The sequence below is a fragment of the Mastigoproctus giganteus genome, chromosome 12 (genome assembly GCF_048544385.1).
Source record: "Mastigoproctus giganteus isolate SK-2022 chromosome 12, ASM4854438v1, whole genome shotgun sequence".
In the NCBI taxonomy this organism is placed as follows: domain Eukaryota; kingdom Metazoa; phylum Arthropoda; class Arachnida; order Uropygi; family Thelyphonidae; genus Mastigoproctus; species Mastigoproctus giganteus.
Genome location: NC_143586.1, coordinates 22,694,227 through 22,713,243, shown reverse-complemented (window position 1 = coordinate 22,713,243; position 19,017 = coordinate 22,694,227). Strand labels below are relative to the sequence as shown.

The following is a 19,017-nucleotide window of genomic DNA, read 5'->3' as shown; positions in this document are numbered from 1 at the left end:
CTCATTAGTTCATCTGACAACCCTTTAGGCCTAAACCTTGAACAATATTTCTTAGTTGGTATGTAAAGCCTGGTAGCCTCCAAGATTAGTTCCTTGAATGCTTCTCATTTTGAGTTTGCTGTTGGTAATATCATCAGTTGGTCCCGGTCCCACTGTATAGAATTTAAATACTGTCTCAGACCATCATAGTCGCCTTTACGAAAACAAAAACCCTTCCCTTTACCTCTGATGGTAGTTACTTCCTTGAGTAAATCCCACTTCAACACACTGTGATCACTGCCACCTAGTGGTTCATTTATCTGCAGATTCTTAATGCATGAAGAATCACTACTGATAATCAGATCAAGAGTATTGCTCCCTCTTGTTGCCTCACGAACATGCTGATGTAGAAAACAATCATCCAATAAATCCACAAAAGCCTTGCTAGTGTGCGAGTGACCAACCCACAAATTCCAGTCAATATCTGGGAAATTAAAATCCCCCATTATAAGACTCTCTGATTTACTGGCCCACTCTATTTCCCTGTACAATATCTTATTATACTCATCAGAGTCATTAGGCCTATAGCACACTCCTACTCTCAATTTTGATTTCCCTATGCTTATGTCACACCAAACTGACTCGACACTGCCCTGTCCATCGATGTCGACTGGCTTCACTTCCTTGGACTTTGTGTTTCTTAACTAATAGCATAACCCCTCCTCCCCTCCTGTCCTGTCTATCCTTTCTATACACATTGTATTCCCCATTGTATTACCAGCATGTTGTGCTATATCATACAACTGTTACGGGACCCTACTATAAAACTGTACTGCACACTTTGCGGGATCAGATTCATTGCGAACAACAACTGCATGCAGGTGGGTGCTGCATCATGACAATGTGAAACCTCACATTGCTCATACTGTAAAAGTAGTCAGCATTAATGTCAAATGTGTTCCTCATCCACCCTAAAGCCCTGACGTTGCAATATGTAATTTTTTTTTTATTTCCAAAGTTAAAGAAGGTGTTGTATGGAAAATGTTTCTAGTTGTCACAAGGAGTCATAAAGACATCATAGACGGTTCTGAAATGCATGTCAAAAAATGGTTTCCACCGTGTTTTTGAAGAATGGCAGAAATGTTGGAATAAGTGCATTTTTTCAAATGGGGACTACTTTGAAAAGGACCATCAAAATGTGGATGATTAATCCCTTCCTGGAACATTTTTTTCCAGAAAATGTGCCGTAATAGATTGACTTTTTTTATTTTACAGATTAAAAGTATACATCATGCGGATACTCATTGTATAGTTTTTTGTATTTTTTATTAATTTTTTCAAAGAAAATACATGGGATAATTACTCCATTTGGACACCCATTTGGGCTATCCCGAGTTATCTCATGTACGCCAAAAAGTGTGCAAATTATACAGATTTTTTTAATAAATTAGCAGTTGAGCTAAAAGAAAGGCACAGAAAAAGTCTTCATTACTCATTATATAAATAAATTTAAAAAAGCAAGTGGAACGCACAAGCAGTAACCTCCCGCCACAAGCAGTAATCACGAACTAACTATATTCTGACACACAGCCACCACAAGTGGACAGGCAAGGTAAGCATCACTTACGGGCAGTAGTTCAAGAGGGCGCCGAAATAATTTTCAATATTGTTTTTGTGAATTATTTTCATGGGTTCAGTATTCTGCATTTAGGACGGCAAATTATGTTTTGCTTACTGGCCGCACAGGAATGCGTGCTACTGTTCTGACATTGCTGTGCGATATAAGTAAAACTAAAGCCAGTCCTTTGCTGCCAGATGTAAGAAAATCCTGAGAAAACTCGGGATTTACCTGCCTAATGCAAAATTAGCCATATAAATGACAGAGAGAATACATTTCAGTCCTAAATTTGGACGTATTATTGTTTGCTTCGGGTATTATTGTATCCCGAGATATTTCGTGTAGTTCCAAATAACTTTTAAAACTAAAAACAAGATATCCCAGGATAATCCATGAAGGGGCTAATAAAGATATGTTGTGAAAAAAAAATTATGATTTCTTTATTCTACAGCCCCCATAGCTTTTGTAGTGATCCACAGATTTGCAACCTTAACAACTGCAAATCTTTGGATCATTTCATGGATGAAATGATTGTTAATGATGGCATATTCAATTAATAAAGTTGCCAACCCATATACTGATATCTTGTGTCATTGTGGAAGTGGGCTAAGTTTGATTAACTTCATCTTGAAAAGGATCCATTCTGTGGTGGCCAATGACACTAGCAATGATGCAAGAATTCTCAGCACTTTGCCAACGATGCTGTCCAACTGTTTGAGAACAAGAATTACAAGATTTTCAATGAAGAAATGAAGAATTACAAGATTTTCAAAATTGTTTTGCAAATATTTTAATTCTTTGACACTGGAGATGACTCTCTGATAACTATCTGCAAGAAGAATTTCTGAATTTCTAAATCCATACAATTGTCACTCATTTCTGTGGCAATGTACATAATTCAAATTATACAGAAATTAGAAGTGATTATGCTTTACAATTAACTCAAACCAATCTTTCAATCACTGGACTACTTGTCTAAAATGTTGACAAAGTGGAGCCTAAAAATTTCCTTCTCCATTGTCCCAACATCACCTTTGTGTGTAATTATCAAACATTATTTTTCAGTGGCAAATTTCTGTTTGCTCAAATTCAGGTTCAATTTCCAATTCAATTGACTTATTTTGCATTGTCTACAGAGAATTTAAATCTATCACTGATTTTGAAAGCAGGGAGACAACTTATGACATATTCAAATTGCATAACGCTTGATGTTTATTTGGCTCAAAATATTGTACCAAACAATCAAGCAGCAGATAAACTTACTAATAGTTTTTTTGCATAAATTTGTACCCTAATTTTCTATATAAAATTCCATTTTTAAACTCGTTTCTTGTTAATTAGAAATACTTTTTTTTTTCTGTTGCTTTTGCAATTTTTGTCCCCCTCCCTGAACTTTGCCTGAGCCAGTGCCACATTGGCTTGCCTCTTAAGCCAGTCCTGAGTCCAACCAATATATGAAAAAAAAAAAAAAAAACACACAAGGAGACTTGTTTTCTTGAGCAGCAGAATATTTACTAAACATTTTTAATTAAAATGAGAATTTTATTATATATATATATATATATATATGAGAATTTTATTATATATATATATATATAATGCAACTTCACTATTGCATTATAAATAAATAAACAGTACTTCTTTTAAGAGGGATATAATGTTATTTATATTCCTCTGATCACTGGCAAACTAAGCATCTCCCATCAGTGCTGCACTTGACAAATCAGTGATAACAAGACATGCCAAATTATGTGAAGAAATCTAATTTAGTAAATTAAAAAAGCCTTGTTATAATAGCTCATGAAATGAGAAATCAATGCCTTTTCAAAATGAAAAGGCACTGATTTCTTTTCTTTTCGTAGTTTAGTGCAGTGGTTTTCAACCTTTTAATAACGGCACCCCACCACTAAGTAATTTATTTTATTTTGCGGCACCCCTACTCAATTTTCTGCATGTTAGATCCGATTCTCCGTGTGTGTGTGTGTGTGTGTGTGTGTGTGTGTGTGTGTGTGTGTGTGTGTGTGTGTGTGTGTGTGTGTGTATATATATATAATATTAAAAAATACATATGTTATATGATATTTACTATAATAATATAATTATAAAAAGTACAATTCATAATACAAATTATATATATACAGTATATAATTTTATTCTTTATATAGAGGTACTAAGTAAATGTCAATTATAGATCACCACAAAATTAAAAAGATACTGTACACCTTTTGAAATAAATATATAAATTAAAAAATAATAATAAGTTTAAGTAACTTAAACCCAAATTACGTGGCACCCCTGGAATGTTGTTGCGGCACCCCGGTTGAAAACCACTGGTTTAGTGCATAAAAAAATGGATATCCCAGAATTCTCTTATTTATAATACTTTTTTATGTAACTAAGCAAAAAAGCTTTTATTAAGTTCCATTTTGTTGATTCCCAAGAGTACATTTTTCCTTGAATAATAAAATCATTAACATAATGAATACCTGATACATTAATAATATATCCAGGTTTCAATAAAAATAAGATGAACAGCAAATGTAGCATTTTGATAATTTTAAGAAATGTATTTGTTCTTGCTTGCATTAAATTATAAATAAAGTATTTTTTGAAAGTACAACTGCCATTACTGGTTGTGTGTGTGTGTGTGTGTGTGTGTGTGTGTGTGTGTGTGTGTGTGTGTGAGAGAGAGAGAGAGAGAGAGAGAGAGAGAGAGAGAGAGAGAGAGAGAGAGAGAGAGAGAGAGAGAGAGAGAGAGAGAGAGAGAGAGAGAGAGAGTGCAAATGCATAATTAAAAATATTTACAGAGCAAATTTATTTCAATGAAAAAATTACCTGTTACATAGAGAAGCCCTTGATGAGCAACAATAGCTGGACTAGTAAGAGAAATTTTCATTGGAGCAACAAACTGCCATTTATTAGTTGCTGGATCAAATCGCTCAACACTAGATAGCCTTGACACTCCTTCCCAGCCACCAACAGCATAGATATACCCATCCAATGTTGCTAAACCTAAACAATATTTTTTTTACTTTTGAGTGCAAAACTTTAATCAACTATTTAAAAAAAAAACAGAAAATAAAAAAATACAACTAACTTAAAAATATACTGTCAAGAGAAAATCTACAATTAAGTATATCTGTAATATATTCTATTAGAGAAATATAATGTAAATTCTTGTTACTGCTGATTACACTAAATAAATTCTACACAAATAAAAAACCAGGTTTAACATTTATACAAACAACATAGTCAGCTGAATCTGTGAGATGTCAAGACAGCTGACCAAACCTACAGCTTTTAGCTGTAGGCCTGGTCAGCTGGCTGGCTGGCTGGCTGGCTGTGTGTGTGTGTGTGTGTGTGCGTGCGTGTGTGTGTGTGCGTGCGTGTGTGTGTGTACGTGTGTGTGTGTGTGTACGTGTGTGTGTGTGTGTACGTGTGTGTACGTGTGTGTGTGTACGTGTGTGTGTGTGTGTACGTTCACACATACACTTAATTTCATGAAACCAAAATCTTGATAAGAGTTCTAAGAAAGAGATAAATCTTTGAACTTCTGGCATTTTACCATTATGGATACTGTTTATCAGCAGGGCCTTGATCATTCAAGCCAATATTATCCAAGAGTTCTGTTCACTGAGCCAGCTGGCCAAAGCCAAAAAATAAATAATAATAAGAATAAAGAATGCTAGAAGCTAAAAGAATGCAACTACTCCAGAAGCAAAAGTTTTTATATCAGTCAATAGTGTGATCTCAGAATCATTTATTCAACAGCAAGGCATCAATGAGTCACATCACTCTCAATCGGAACACCAGTATCTGGTAACAAAATAAGATTAATATGATTTCTGTCAAAATTGATCCAACATATACAAACAGTATATGGCAGTTCTCATTGGCTCTGACATTCAACATGCCATGATTAGTTGCAAATGCTCAAACTTGTGATAAGGAATGACCAACTTAAGACTAGAAAACTTTTTTTTGGGATGTCTATCAATCCATCCCTAAACACATGCAAACTGTTTTAATATACTGCTTTATTTAATAATATATATTTAATATTATAATAATATTTAATATTTAATAATATACTGCTAATTTAATAAACTGCTTTTGCAATTACTAATGACTTGGCACAGATAGTTCATTTACCTACAAGAATACCGGACAATCCTAATCATACAGCCAATACGCTTGATCTTTTTCTCACAAACAACCCTTCTAAGTACATGGTCGAAGTGAGAGGTCCTTTAGGCACTTCAGATCACAACTTGGTGATTGTCTCTTCTCCAATGCAACCTTTATCTCATGGCTATTCCCAACCTCGTGTTGTTTGGCATTACAAGAATGCAAAATGGGATGACCTGCGAGACTTCTTTTCTTCTTTTCCTTGATCAGATTACTGTTTCAAAACTTCTGATGTCAACGTTTGCTCAGATCGTGTCAGTGAAATTATTCTTGCAGGAATGGAATCCTTTATCCCACACTCCACTTTAAAATCTCGTCCTTTATCTAAACCTTGGTTTTCCAATAAATGTGCTAAGGCTGTTCAAGAGAAGAATGTTGCATATCGTAAATGGCTTGTTTCTAATTCTCCAGTTTCATTTTCTGCCTACACCAAAGCTCGCAACAATTGTAAAGCAGTTATTAATCAGTCCAAACTAGAGTTTGAACAGGCTAAGAGTAGAAAACTTGCTTCTTGCCCTAATGGTAGCCGAGCATTCTGGTCTCTTGCCAAAGCTATTGGCCACAACTTTTGCCCATCTCTGCTCCCACCTCTGTCCAAACCAGATGGTTCTGTTGTCACTTCAGCCAAGGATAAAGCTGACCTGCTAGCATCCCATTTTTCTTCCAGCTCATGTATTAATGATCTTGGTAAAACACCTCCAACCATTCCCAACACGCTCCATTCAATGCCACCTGTGGTCTTCTGTCAAAAGGATATCAGAAGGATTTTGATGACTCTTGATGCTAAGAAAGCTCCAGGTCCTGATGGTATTTCTCCACTTGTTCTCAAAACCTGTGCTCCTGAACTTACTCCTATTCTTTGCTGCCTTTTTTCACTTTCTTATTCCAAAGGTGTTTTTCCTTCTGCTTGGAAATTTGCTCATATCCAGCCAGTTCCTAAAAAGGGTGACAAATCCCTCCCATCCAATTATCGTCCCATTGCAATTACTTCTACTCTTTCTAAAGTAATGGAGAAATCAATTAACCGCCAACTCTTAAACTACCTAGAAACCTTCTGTCTGATCAATGATCGCCAGTATGGATTTCGTCATTGTCGATCTACTGGTGATATTCTGGCTTACGTTACCCATTTATGGACTAATTCAATGGAAAAGTTCGGTGAAATACAAGTAGTTGCTCTTGACATCTCATTTATTCAACAGCAAGGCATCAATGAGTCACATCACTCTCAATTGGAACACCAGTATCGTTACCAGTATCTGGTAACGAAATAAGATTAATATGATTTCTGTCAAAATTGATCCAACATATACAAACAGTATATGGCAGTTCTCATTGGTTCTGACATTCAACATGCCATGATTAGTTGCAAATGCTCAAACTTGTGATAAGGAATGACCAACTTAAGATTAGAAAATTTTTTTTTGGGATGTCTATCAATCCATCCCTAAACACATGCAAACTGTTTTAAAATACTGCTTTATTTAATAATATATATTTAATATTATAATAATATTTATAATATTTTTTTATATTTTATAATATTAATAAATATTTATAATATTTATAATAATAATATTTTTGGCATAAAGGTCTTCTAAACAAGCTTCGATCTTATGGTTTGCCAACTGTTTTTAGTAATTGGTTATCCAGTTTTCTCTCTGATTGCTCACTGAGGGTGATGGTAGATGGCTCTCTGTCTTCTAACTTCTCCATTAATGCCGGTGTCCCCCACTCTTTTCCTCTTTTCCTCTGTATATTAATGACCTTCTTCCATTGACTGGAAATCCTATCCATAGTTTTGCCGATGATAGTACATTGCATTCCACTTTCCATTTTGAGAAACATTGTCCTGCTCAATCAGCTTCAACTTCTCGAAAATCTGCTACCAATTCCTTAAATGCCGATCTTCAGGTAATTCTCCAGTGGGGCAAAGACAACTTAGTTGATTTCAACCCTTCTAAAACTCAGTCTTGTCTTATATCTCGCAAAAAGGATTCGTCTGCTCCTATGCTTATCTTTAGGGACACTCCGATTTCTAGGCAAAACGATATATCTCTTTTGGGGATTACCCTGACTTCTGATCTCTCTTGGCGCAAGCACATTACAAATATTGCTTCCTCTGCATCTAAAAAACTTGGTTTTCTCTTTCGCTCTCGGCGTTACTTTTCTTCCAAACAGCTGCTCACTCTGTATAAATCGCCAATCCGCCCTGCCATGGAATATTGTTCCCACATCTGGGATTGTGCCCCCAAAACCTCTCTCAGGCTTCTTGATTCCATTCAGAAGAGGGCAGTTAGGTTAATTAATGATTCATCTCTAACAGAGTCTCTCCACTCGCTTTCTCATAGACGTACTGTTTCTGCTGCATGCCTCTTCTACAGATACTTCCATGGGCACTGTTCTTCTGAATTGGCTTCTATAATTCCCGCTCTCTCTTTCAAAACAGTCCAAACACGTGCCGCCACCAGCCAACATCCATTTACTGTCCAACTTCAAACCCACAGAACCAACTTTTCATCTTCCTCATTTATTCATTCAACTGCCGTTTTCTGGAACAACCTTCCTTCATACGTATTTCCTGAAAATTACAATCTACAGAAGTTCAAGTCCAATGTCAACAAATATCTTCTTTCGTCTTCTCAACATCCAACCCAAGCACGGTACTAAGTACTATAGGTTCTAATACCTCTCGTGTTTGGGGTTCACATAAAAAAAAAAATATATATATATATATAGTTTCATATATGTTAAAGTTTTATGCTAATGATAAAAATATAGTAAAAAAAAAAGTAATTAAATATGATAGTCAATCAGGGCTCATATAAGCATGATTAATTTCAACAAATGCAAATTCATCTTATTTTATGTGAGCTCTGATAATGGAGACTTAAAAATATTATCAGGAAACTCCAGCAAACCTAATTCTGATCGTGCAACATTCATAGCAGCCATTTCCTGCCAGGTATCAAAAATAGGATCATATCTCCACATAGATCTGCTAGCTGAACCATCAGGAAACTCTCCTCCAGCCATATACAACATATTCTGACCTATAATACATGTAAAGGTTTTAGCTCTTCAGAAATATAACACACACATACACACACACTACATATACTATATTTACATATATTATTACTTCTTGTTTGATATTTTTTATCCTATGTAATTGGATATTGTACAAGTAAATTTTCACAATAATTTGTTTTGTATATCACCAAAATATGAATAGTTTTTTCATAGCATGGTGCTGCAGCAGTATAAAATAACAGACTGAAAGGACTATTAGTTTTATTAGCAAAATTTATATTAAAAAAAAACCAAAGAAAGGTTACAAATCCTGTTTGTAATTGCATGTTACCAAGGTGCCAGGAAAATTGTAACATTATGCTGATAAATAAATCTCCTGGTATTTATCATGGTATAGCAGCATTTATAAGTTTAATTTCTATATAGATGATCCCACATAGATAACACATAAAATGTTAAACAACTTTTTTTTTAATTCACACAAACTAAACTTAAGATTTCAAATTTTTCAGGTCATTAAGAATTTGGGTACAAGACAGCTTCATCATTCTAATTAAGATAATTATAGTTATTAGTTGAATATGTAAACATGGACTGATTTATTCCTTCTGAAGTTATAACTGCTATACCCACCTGCAAAGATAAAATATTACTTTGTACCAATTAAGAGAGAGCCTAATAAAGAATTTGAACAACTTCAGATGTGTTATTTCATCACCTGCTTATTATGTAATTTTCTTTTGCCATACAAGCCACAGGAATCAAAATGAAGTTTTGAATTTTGCAAGCTGTTAATCCAACTAGCATTTTTAGTTTGACCAACAGACTTGAATATTTTAAGATGATTATTTTCTCAGAAATTGTTTTAAAATTCTTAAGATTATTACGCTATTATTTTATTATCTCTTCTCAATTAATCAACAAATTTAAGAAGAATTAGATATGGCTGGTACTCAGAAGGGTAACTTTGTGGAAACACTAGGTACAACTGCCCCACCTCTTCCCCCATTTCAATTGAATTTCTCACTTTACTTTTATTTTTCCAACACTAGCAGATCAGAGAAGAAGCGCAATTCGAGATTATGATTTTGCAAAGATTTTTCTTGATGTGTTTATTTTTAACTTTATTTTTCTTGTTTTATATACTGTTGGCAGTAGCCATCCTATGCAGTAATGCTGTGCAACAATTCAGGAAAACAGAAGATCGTATTTCGTATTTCAGACATACACCTGTATTATTAATAATTAAAATAAAATTGTGACAGTTTTATTGCATGAGCCCTCTAATTATTAGCTAAATCTTCTTTAAGTTATCCATACCTACTGTTCTTACATAATACTTTATAAATATTGTATAATGAGGTCTCCCCCCCATCCAGGGGGGTAGATCTCATTAAGATTTTTAAAAATGTCAAAAGATTTTAAAGAAAGCAGTTCTTTAAAATCTACTTTCTTAAAGTTTGTTTGAACTGATTTCTTTAAAGTATAAAGAAACTTTAAACTTTAAACATTCAACTTTGATCGCAGAGATCTTTCTGCTCCCACTGAAGACCAACATCAAGGACACATTGTCGACCTGAAGGCTTTGACTTATGTTCAACTAATAAAATGCAATCCTATAGCACTGTAAAGAAATTCAAATTAATCTATACATCTCTTTAATTTGCATATTAAAAAGTCCTTTCTTACCTGTAACAACTAGTCCATGCTTACTAACAGCAAATGGCAAGCATGCTAAACTCAGCCATTTTCCCCTCAGAGGATCAAAGCATTCCACACTTCGCAAAACCACCTTATCATCTTCGCCACCAACAGCTACAATTACATCCACTAACCCTACGAAATCATTATGGTAATTATATTATATATTTATTTTATTTTACATATATACAAACACAATTTAATGTTCTTTTTCTTTAAGGATTTATTTAAGGAATTAGGATTTCACAATATTTAAATTAAATCGATTAATATTTCATTATTAAACTCAAGTCTTAAATCATAAATCTGAATTTTGCAATTTTAAAGATTGAGTATTGTTGAAAAAAAAAGATGTTATTTCAGTGTTCAATAATAATGGTATTAATTTCTCTTGCATTACAATAAATACAAATATGGGGCGTGAGAAAATATTCATAATGTGGTTCAAATGAAATACATATATACCAAGCGAGCAACTGAAATAGCTTTGTTTCCTTGCACCATGCTGCGAGGAAGCAAAGCTTAATACAGCACCAGCAAAAAAAAAAAAAAAAAAAAAAACTTAATTTTCCCATTCCTTGAAATAATTTGTCCATATCTTTCTTAAATTTGTTCAAACTACACACCTCTACTACCTCTACTAGTGCCCTCACACAATTATATCAACAATCATTACTTGGTAGCTTTGTACTTAATACAAATAACGGGCTTAATAACATTAAGCTGAGCAATGACAAAACCTTCAGATCTGCCACTTTTGTGGACTTGCATCCTTATCAAGCTCAGATTTGCCTTCTAAACATTGCATGGAATATAGTTATTGGTTCAGGATCAGATCTACACTGGACAAAACCTTTTAGGCACAGCAGTCTCTGCTGTACTGAACTATATTCATGAAGTAAATAGTTATGTGTAGATTTAACACTTACAGTAAGCATGTAAATTTTAAGTCAGATGATCTTGTGTATTTGTATATTGAAATGATATTGCTTTTTTTTTTTTTTCATTATTTTTAATGATTATCCTTTTATATAAATTGTATACGGTATATAAATATTGTATTTTGGCCCCTATACTGTATAACATAACCTGCATCCTCCTAGCTAGATAGCTGTAAAGGGATTGTATAACTTCAGAAATAAGCTAATATTAATAGCAATAATGATGCCCATTTTGAAATTAAAAGTGCAAGCAATAAACATGAAGAGTTTCCAAAAACTGTAATTTTAATCAGGTTACTTAATTTCATGTTCACAGTTAGTATTTATACAAATATTTTACCCATTGATTTTCGTGGCTTTTTCCTGGGAGTATTGAGTTGATTTCGCCTGTCTGGTAGCAAATGATAGGTTTTAGCTTCTTCTAAGAGCCTCTGACAGCCTGCCGAATGGGCAATTGCAGGCACAGGTGATACACGATCATGCAAATAATATGGACTCATCAAAGGTAATCTTACATGTTGTAACACCTATAAAAAAAAAACAACAAAAAGCCAGACTGTAATTTAATGAGGTTGGAAAAGTGGAGAATGCATTCAAAACAGGACATTTTTTTTAAGTCCATTTAAACTGTTTATGGTTTGGTCTGATCGATCCTTATAAGTCATGCATGACTTAGAAAATGATGTTTTATTTCATTTTATTTTTCATTTATTTATTTATTTTTATCCCCCTTCTACAAACTACATTAAATCAGAAAATATAGGGTAAGTTACTAAAAACAACTTTTGCTAAAACATTTAAGCATATCTGCAAAATTCATAACTAGAAGCTCTATTACAAGGCTCTCAGAACTTCCAATATTATATTTCATCAAAATCAGTTCAGCTAAACTAGTGGTATAACATGCATACAGACAGACATAGCAAAACTAAAAAGTGTTTATGTAATTAACTTAAAAATAAATTTTGCAAAGAAATATTAAACTTAGTGCAAATATAAAAAAGACGATTCAAATTTTAATAATTTTGTTTATATTTCTATTATTTTCAGTTCATTATTTATACATATATAAAACTGTACAGAAGAATGTCGATAATCTGAACTAATTGGGACTGGGGGGGTAGTTCAGACTTCAAATTTGTTCGGATTTTCAAACTTATCAAAAATACTGTTCTGGAGACTGAAAAAAAAAAGTTTAGTAAGTTTAGAAATAAAAACACTAAGTTGTACTTATGCATTTTTATTCATAGGTAACAAAACAAATTGAACTTTCAGTCACAATAGCACATATGTATAGGGCTTTAATGAAAATAATCACTTATTTTTTGCCCCACCATTTCAAACTTTGTTTCATTATTGCCATATCTCTTAACTTTTTTTCAATTTTGAGTTGGACAGCCTTCAGTTTGTTGATCATTTATCGATTCATCATTCAGTTTTTTTTGTCAATTTTCACGTATCATTTAATTTTGTTAATTGGTAAGGTAATGTAAATTGGTGCTTTTTATCTTAATTTTTATAGCCTGTGGATAATATTTCTCCAATTTTCACTTATTAGAATTGCCGTTTAATAGAATCAAAATTAAATTCGCAAACACGATCACAATAACCAGTGCTTACTGTAATTATTTTATGGCACCAGCATAAAAAAAAAAAATAATAATAATAATAACAACGATCTACTGTATATATATTATCCCATATTTCCAGTTATCCAGAAAGTACACTTGCTCATTTGACTGTTTCTAGAACATATTCCATTATTTACCACAGAATATACTGCAAAGATTGTTTCCCACATACCAACATTTTCAGGAACTTAATAATGACGATATGTGCCTATATTTCTATTATTCTGTATATCATTACTATTTCCACTTCTTTGAATTATAAAGCTGATTTAATTTAGGAAAACACTATAATTACTTAAAAGTTTAAATTATAGTACATATAATCTTTGCTTCAAGCGTCATAATAATAATTAACTAGAAATTAGCAAATGCTTTTTGTAGTTCAAACTCACCTCTAAATTCCATTTAGTTAACAGCCCAAACAGAAAGCCTTCTGTTTGGGCTGTTGACTTTCATCCTCAGTGTGAAAGCCTACTTTTCAGGCTTTCTGTCTTTAACATTCTGTTTTTCCAATTTTGTTAATGTTAATGGATTTATGAAGAAAGCATACACTATCCCCAAAGGTGATCTTCCCAGTTTAATTGTAATATTTTAATTACTTTTCACTTTGATTTGATGTTTCAAATTAATTAAACCAAATAGAATTCAGAGATGAGTGCCAGAAAAAACTACCAGAAGCATTTGCTAATTATTTAGTTAAAAGAAATAATATTACACAAAAGGTACCTTCTCAAAATCTTCCTTTCTCTCTTCTGGATGATGATTTAGCCATAATAAGACACCTTCAAAAACATCTTCTTCTTTTTCAATATCCAGGTCATCACTTGATATAAATTCTATTAACTTGTTCTGGTTGAGAGTAAGGAATTCTTCCTGGAGCATTACTTCCATGAAATATCTGTAGGTAATATATTTATACACTCATTAATAGCTAATCAAAGTATCATTTATCATTACTTTTCAGATCATACTGCCAAAGGAAGTTAAAAATACAACAAACAGAGGTGGGCAGGAGCAGCAGTGCATAGCACACGCTTCTTGATTAGACCAGGGTTTGAGCCAAATACGGAGGATGCGGAAAGGTCAGAGAATGACCACTGCATATCCCCGGAGCAATATGGCCTTAGCTGCTAATGCTCCTAAAAAAAAAAACAAACAACAACAAATAGTAGGGAAAAAAATAGGCAACCCACACAAACAAAATGTTAGCTTTACATCTGATGCTATCTTCTGTATTAATCATACTGGTATTAACAGTGGTAAATAATGCAAGTAAGCTTTAAAAAAAAAAAAAAAAATCCCATTTCACCTATCCATCCCCTCCAATAGTTTGTCTAGTTCTTCCTTAAATATATTTAAACTATCCTCTTCCACAAGAATGGATGGAAGCTTGTTCCAATAATCAACTATTAGCTGAAGACAAATATCTTCTGCAACCATCCATCCTCAATTTGAATTTATGCCCTCCCATACGCATAGTGATCAACAGGAAGAATCCCATCAGCATTGTGTTTGCTCAAGCCATTCAAAGTCTGAAACACCTCAATCAGATCATCTTGCAAGTGCCTAGTCTCCATATGCTGCAATCTGTAGAACTGAACCCTTGCTTGGTAAGAACACCCCTTTGTTCCCTCACCAATCTCACTGCCCTTCTGCATACCCGTTTCAGCAGCTCTACAACCTTCCTAAAATAAGGTTTCCAGACCTGTGACTCAAGATGTGGTCTGACCATTGCTTTATATAATGGGATAATCACCTCCTCAACTCTACTAGCGAAATTCTTGTATATCATTAACAACTCTCCCACAGGAACTAGATATTGTTGGTGACTCTATTGTTATTTGTTATTTGGTGTTTTTTTTAGGAGCATTAGCAACTAAGGCTACATTGCTCCGGGAATATGTGGTGGTCATTCCCTGACCTTTCCGCATCCTCTGTATTTGGTGGTCACGGGCTCGAACCCCTGTCTAATCAAGAAGCGCGTGCTACGTACTGCTGCTCCTTCCCACCTGGCTACGGAGGCACCAGACTCTATTGTCAGGGAGAGAGACAGAGAATATATTATGCAAAATGGATAGGTGGAACAGGACCACGGTGTGTCTGCCAGGGGCAAAAGCTGATGACATTGTAGAGCAGATATCATCTTTTAAGGGCACAAAAGGTGATACTGTTGTACATGTTGGCACTAATGACCTTAAGAGTAAGAGATCTGCAGTTTTAATTAACAAATACAGGTCAATGTTGAAAAAAAGTTGTGTGCTAGAGTTTAATTTGAAAGTGTTTGCAACTCTGCCCAGACACGATAGAAGGGAGTATATGATGAGAGCCTTGTCAATCAATTCAGCCCTGGTTAAGTGCACCCCCATCAATACACTGTGATCACTTCCATATAGTGGTTCTTTTATTTGCAGATTCCTAATCCACAAAGAATCACTGCTGATAATCAGACATTAATGAGTATTGCTCTCTCTTGTTGCCTCTCTAACAAGCTGCTAAAGGAAACAGTCATCTAATAAAATCCACAAAAGTCTTGCTAGTCTGTGAGTGACCAAACACAAGTTCCAGTGAATATCTGGAAATTTAAAATCTCTCATATATAAGACATTCTGATTTTCTGGCCCCCACTATTTTTCTGTATGGTTGTTCATAAGTCACTCACTCTATAACACACTCCTATTTTCATTTTTGTTTTCCGAGTTAAGAAGAATCTTTATTGCAACGGTTAGAATGATAATTTATATAATAGTAGTTGCAATGGCCCATCACGGCACAGTGGCCAGGGGTTAACAATGTACTACAGAGACATTATTGCCTCAAAAAGCCAAAAATACATAAATAAATAATAAAATAATAAATAAGTGAAATAAAGGACAGGAAAATGAAGAGATGACATATACAAAATTTGTATACTACATATATAGAACATTAAGTGAGTATACAACCATTTGTTTCAAAATATATACTATAAGGATATACTTTGAAGTCCATGAATACGTAGATAGTTGGTTGAGTTAAGAATATACATTGCTTAAAACTCATATTATAATAGTAGTAGTAGCCTTGGCCACCCCACTGAATATTCTTTTCCTATATTATCGATCTCGACAACTCGTTGAAGTCGATATCTAAGTCCTGGACTCGAGATAGCATCTGCTGAGGAATAAACTGGTCCGACATATGAAGGCTTCTTTGCAGGGGGCATAGCTGGGGAGTTGCTTGTAGATGTGCCACTGGGATTCTCCATGCACAGTTGTCCCAGAAGGAGGGGGGAGGAGATGAGACCGGTCATGAGTTTGACTGCTGTGATGAGCCTGCTTTCATTAATAAGCAACATGAGCCTTGGGATGTTAAGTGCGTTGGCCAAAGCGGTGGTTCAGGTTAAGTTTGTGGCATGCCCACTTGAGAAGCCAATACTTGGATGAGAAAATTTGTTTGGTGGTAGAGGGAGATGAAGATGCCCAAATCTCTGCAGCATAGAGAAGTGGTGGATACACTATTGTTGAAATGTATCTCACCATGGTTAATTTTTCTGTTACATGGTGTAGATGTTGCTTGCATATCCATCTCAGTCTGGCGGCTTTTGTGAGGAGTATGTTAACATGCTGGCCGAAAAGAAGCTTTGGATAAAATCTGATTCCTAGATTAACGTGATGTTGGACAAGCGGGATGGAGGCCCCATTGAGGGCTGGATAGATTTTTGTTGGCTGTTGCTTTAATGAGAAGACCATGATTTCTGACTTCTCAGGATTGATATGAAGACCAAATTGTTTGAGGTAGATACATATTGAGGAGAGAGTGGAGGTTAACTCTTCTGAGATTTGGTGAGGGACTTGCTTTGCCTTAATTGGCATGAGTACCTTTAGATCATCAGCATATATCAGGATATTTAACTTTTGAATTACCAGTGGAGCAATAAGGGCAGTGAAGAAGTGGCCAGATAGTACTGCCCCTTGCGGGACTTCAACCGAGATTACTTTGCAGTATTGGGAGTTATCTACAGACAATTTGACTAAGTGGTTATTCAGCAGAGATGTGAGGAAAGCTAAGATGTCATCTCCTATCTGATAGTGATTCTCTAGTAGCTGTAGGAGAGATGGGATGAGCACGGCATCAAATGAAGATTCAATGTCTACATAGGTGGCTGCCAGCTCTTCTCTGTTCTCAAAGGCTGTGAGGATTCTGTTAGTTGTTGCTAGAAGGTTGGACAGAGCTGATCTGTGTGGGAGTGCATAGAGGATTTGTGGGGGGTTTCTGGCAGGATCTGCTTAGTGAGGATTGGCAGCAGTATTTTTTCTAGCAGTTTCAATACGCAGAATGAGTTTGAGATTGGTCTGTAGTGTTTCACAAGTGATGGAACTCAAATTTTTGCCCTTGGTTTGACTAGGTATTCCTTCCACTGGCATGGAAAACAGTGGTTTGAGAGCACTGAGTTAAAGATATGTAATAGAGGTTGTAAGATGTAAGGACTCAGGCTTTTAAGCATAAATTGCAGGATCCTGTCAGGTCCAGTAGTAGAAGTTGCTGGCAGTAATTAATTCTTGTCTCATTATTATGGTTGTCAATGGGTCAAAACTGGTGTCAGATGTTGGTAGTGAGGGCTGGTCTTCTGGGTTGACAGTGGCGGTAAACCTGGTGAGTTATGTCAAACTCAACAATGCACTGGCCATCCATGTCAACTGGATGCTTTAGATTTTATGTGCTTCTTAAGTAAGAGTATAACCCTTCCCTTCCTCCTGCTGTGCTCTGTCCTTTCTGTATACATTGTATTCCTCGTACTCATATGCTGCTTCCCTTATATCTGAGTGACACTCCACCTCTGATATCCCCACAATGTCTTTTTTTTTTTTATGTAAACCCCAAACAGGAGAGGTATTAGAATCTATAGTACTTAGTACCGTGCTTGGGCTGGAGGTTGAGAAGACGAAAGAAGATATTTGTTGACATTCGACTTGAACTTCTGTAGACTGTAATTTTCAGGAAATACGTATGAAGGAAGGTTGTTCCAGAAAACGGCAGTTGAATGAATAAACGAGGAAGATGAAAAGTTGGTTCCGTGAGTTTGAAGTTGGACAGTAAATGGATGTTGGCAGGTGGCTGCACATGTTCGGACTGTTTTTAAAGAAAGAGCAGGAATTATAGAAGCCAATTCAGAAGAACAGTGCCCATGGAAGTACCTGTAGAAGAGGCATGCAGTAGAAACAGTACATCTATGAGACAGCGAGTGGAGAGACTCTGTTAGAGATGAATCATTAATTAACCCAGCTGCCCTCTTCTGAATGGAATCAAGAAGCCTGGGAGAGGTTTTGGGAGCAAGTCAAGTCAAAGTATTTTATTATTTTTGGCGGGCTTATGTATATGATTAATTATACATAAAAAGACTATTTACAATGATGGTACATAAAAAGACTATATACAATGATGATACATAAATAAATACTGGGCTTCGGAGTTCAGCGGACTGATCAATACATCAGGTAAGAGTAATCCAAAGAAACAGTCTAGCATTTTACTGAACCTCAGGAGCAAGATTTCTTTTCCTCCGTTTAAACAATTTCTCTGCATAGGTGGAGAAGGCAGTATAATATTCCAAACAGTTAACCAATCTTGGCAGTTCGGAGCAGTCAAATACATTTGTGAGAAGTTGAAAGTCCAGTCTTAAATCATCATACAGGGGACAATGAAAGACGAGGTGCTCAACAGTTTCTTGAGCACCGCAACTACAGAGAGGAGTGTTACTTAATCCTAGTGAGAACAATTTAAAGTTAAGACTTCCATGACCGGTATATAAAAACGTAACGTATAAACCAGGATTGAATCAGTCCCTTTTCTTGTCATAATCAACAACCTCGGGAAAAAACTTAAAAGGTCTCCCTACCCAAGGTAGAGGTAGACCAGGTATTTTGCCACGCTCTACAACATTCATTTC

At 35.0% G+C, this 19,017-nt stretch overlaps 1 protein-coding gene across 1 annotated transcript in view; it reads right to left on the bottom strand.

The window, feature by feature from the left end:
* The window catches only part of LOC150076775 (kelch-like protein 24), a 57,496-nt gene that overhangs the window by 24,178 nt on the left and 14,301 nt on the right, over window positions 1-19,017 (bottom strand). Inside the window, exons 4-8 of the mRNA XM_090386116.1 lie at window positions 13,818-13,989; window positions 11,801-11,987; window positions 10,508-10,654; window positions 8,707-8,838; window positions 4,433-4,609 (exon numbers count right to left, since the gene is read on the bottom strand). Coding sequence (XP_090242242.1) covers window positions 4,433-4,609; window positions 8,707-8,838; window positions 10,508-10,654; window positions 11,801-11,987; window positions 13,818-13,989 — 815 coding nt within the window. The remainder of the gene's footprint in view (window positions 1-4,432; window positions 4,610-8,706; window positions 8,839-10,507; window positions 10,655-11,800; window positions 11,988-13,817; window positions 13,990-19,017) is intronic.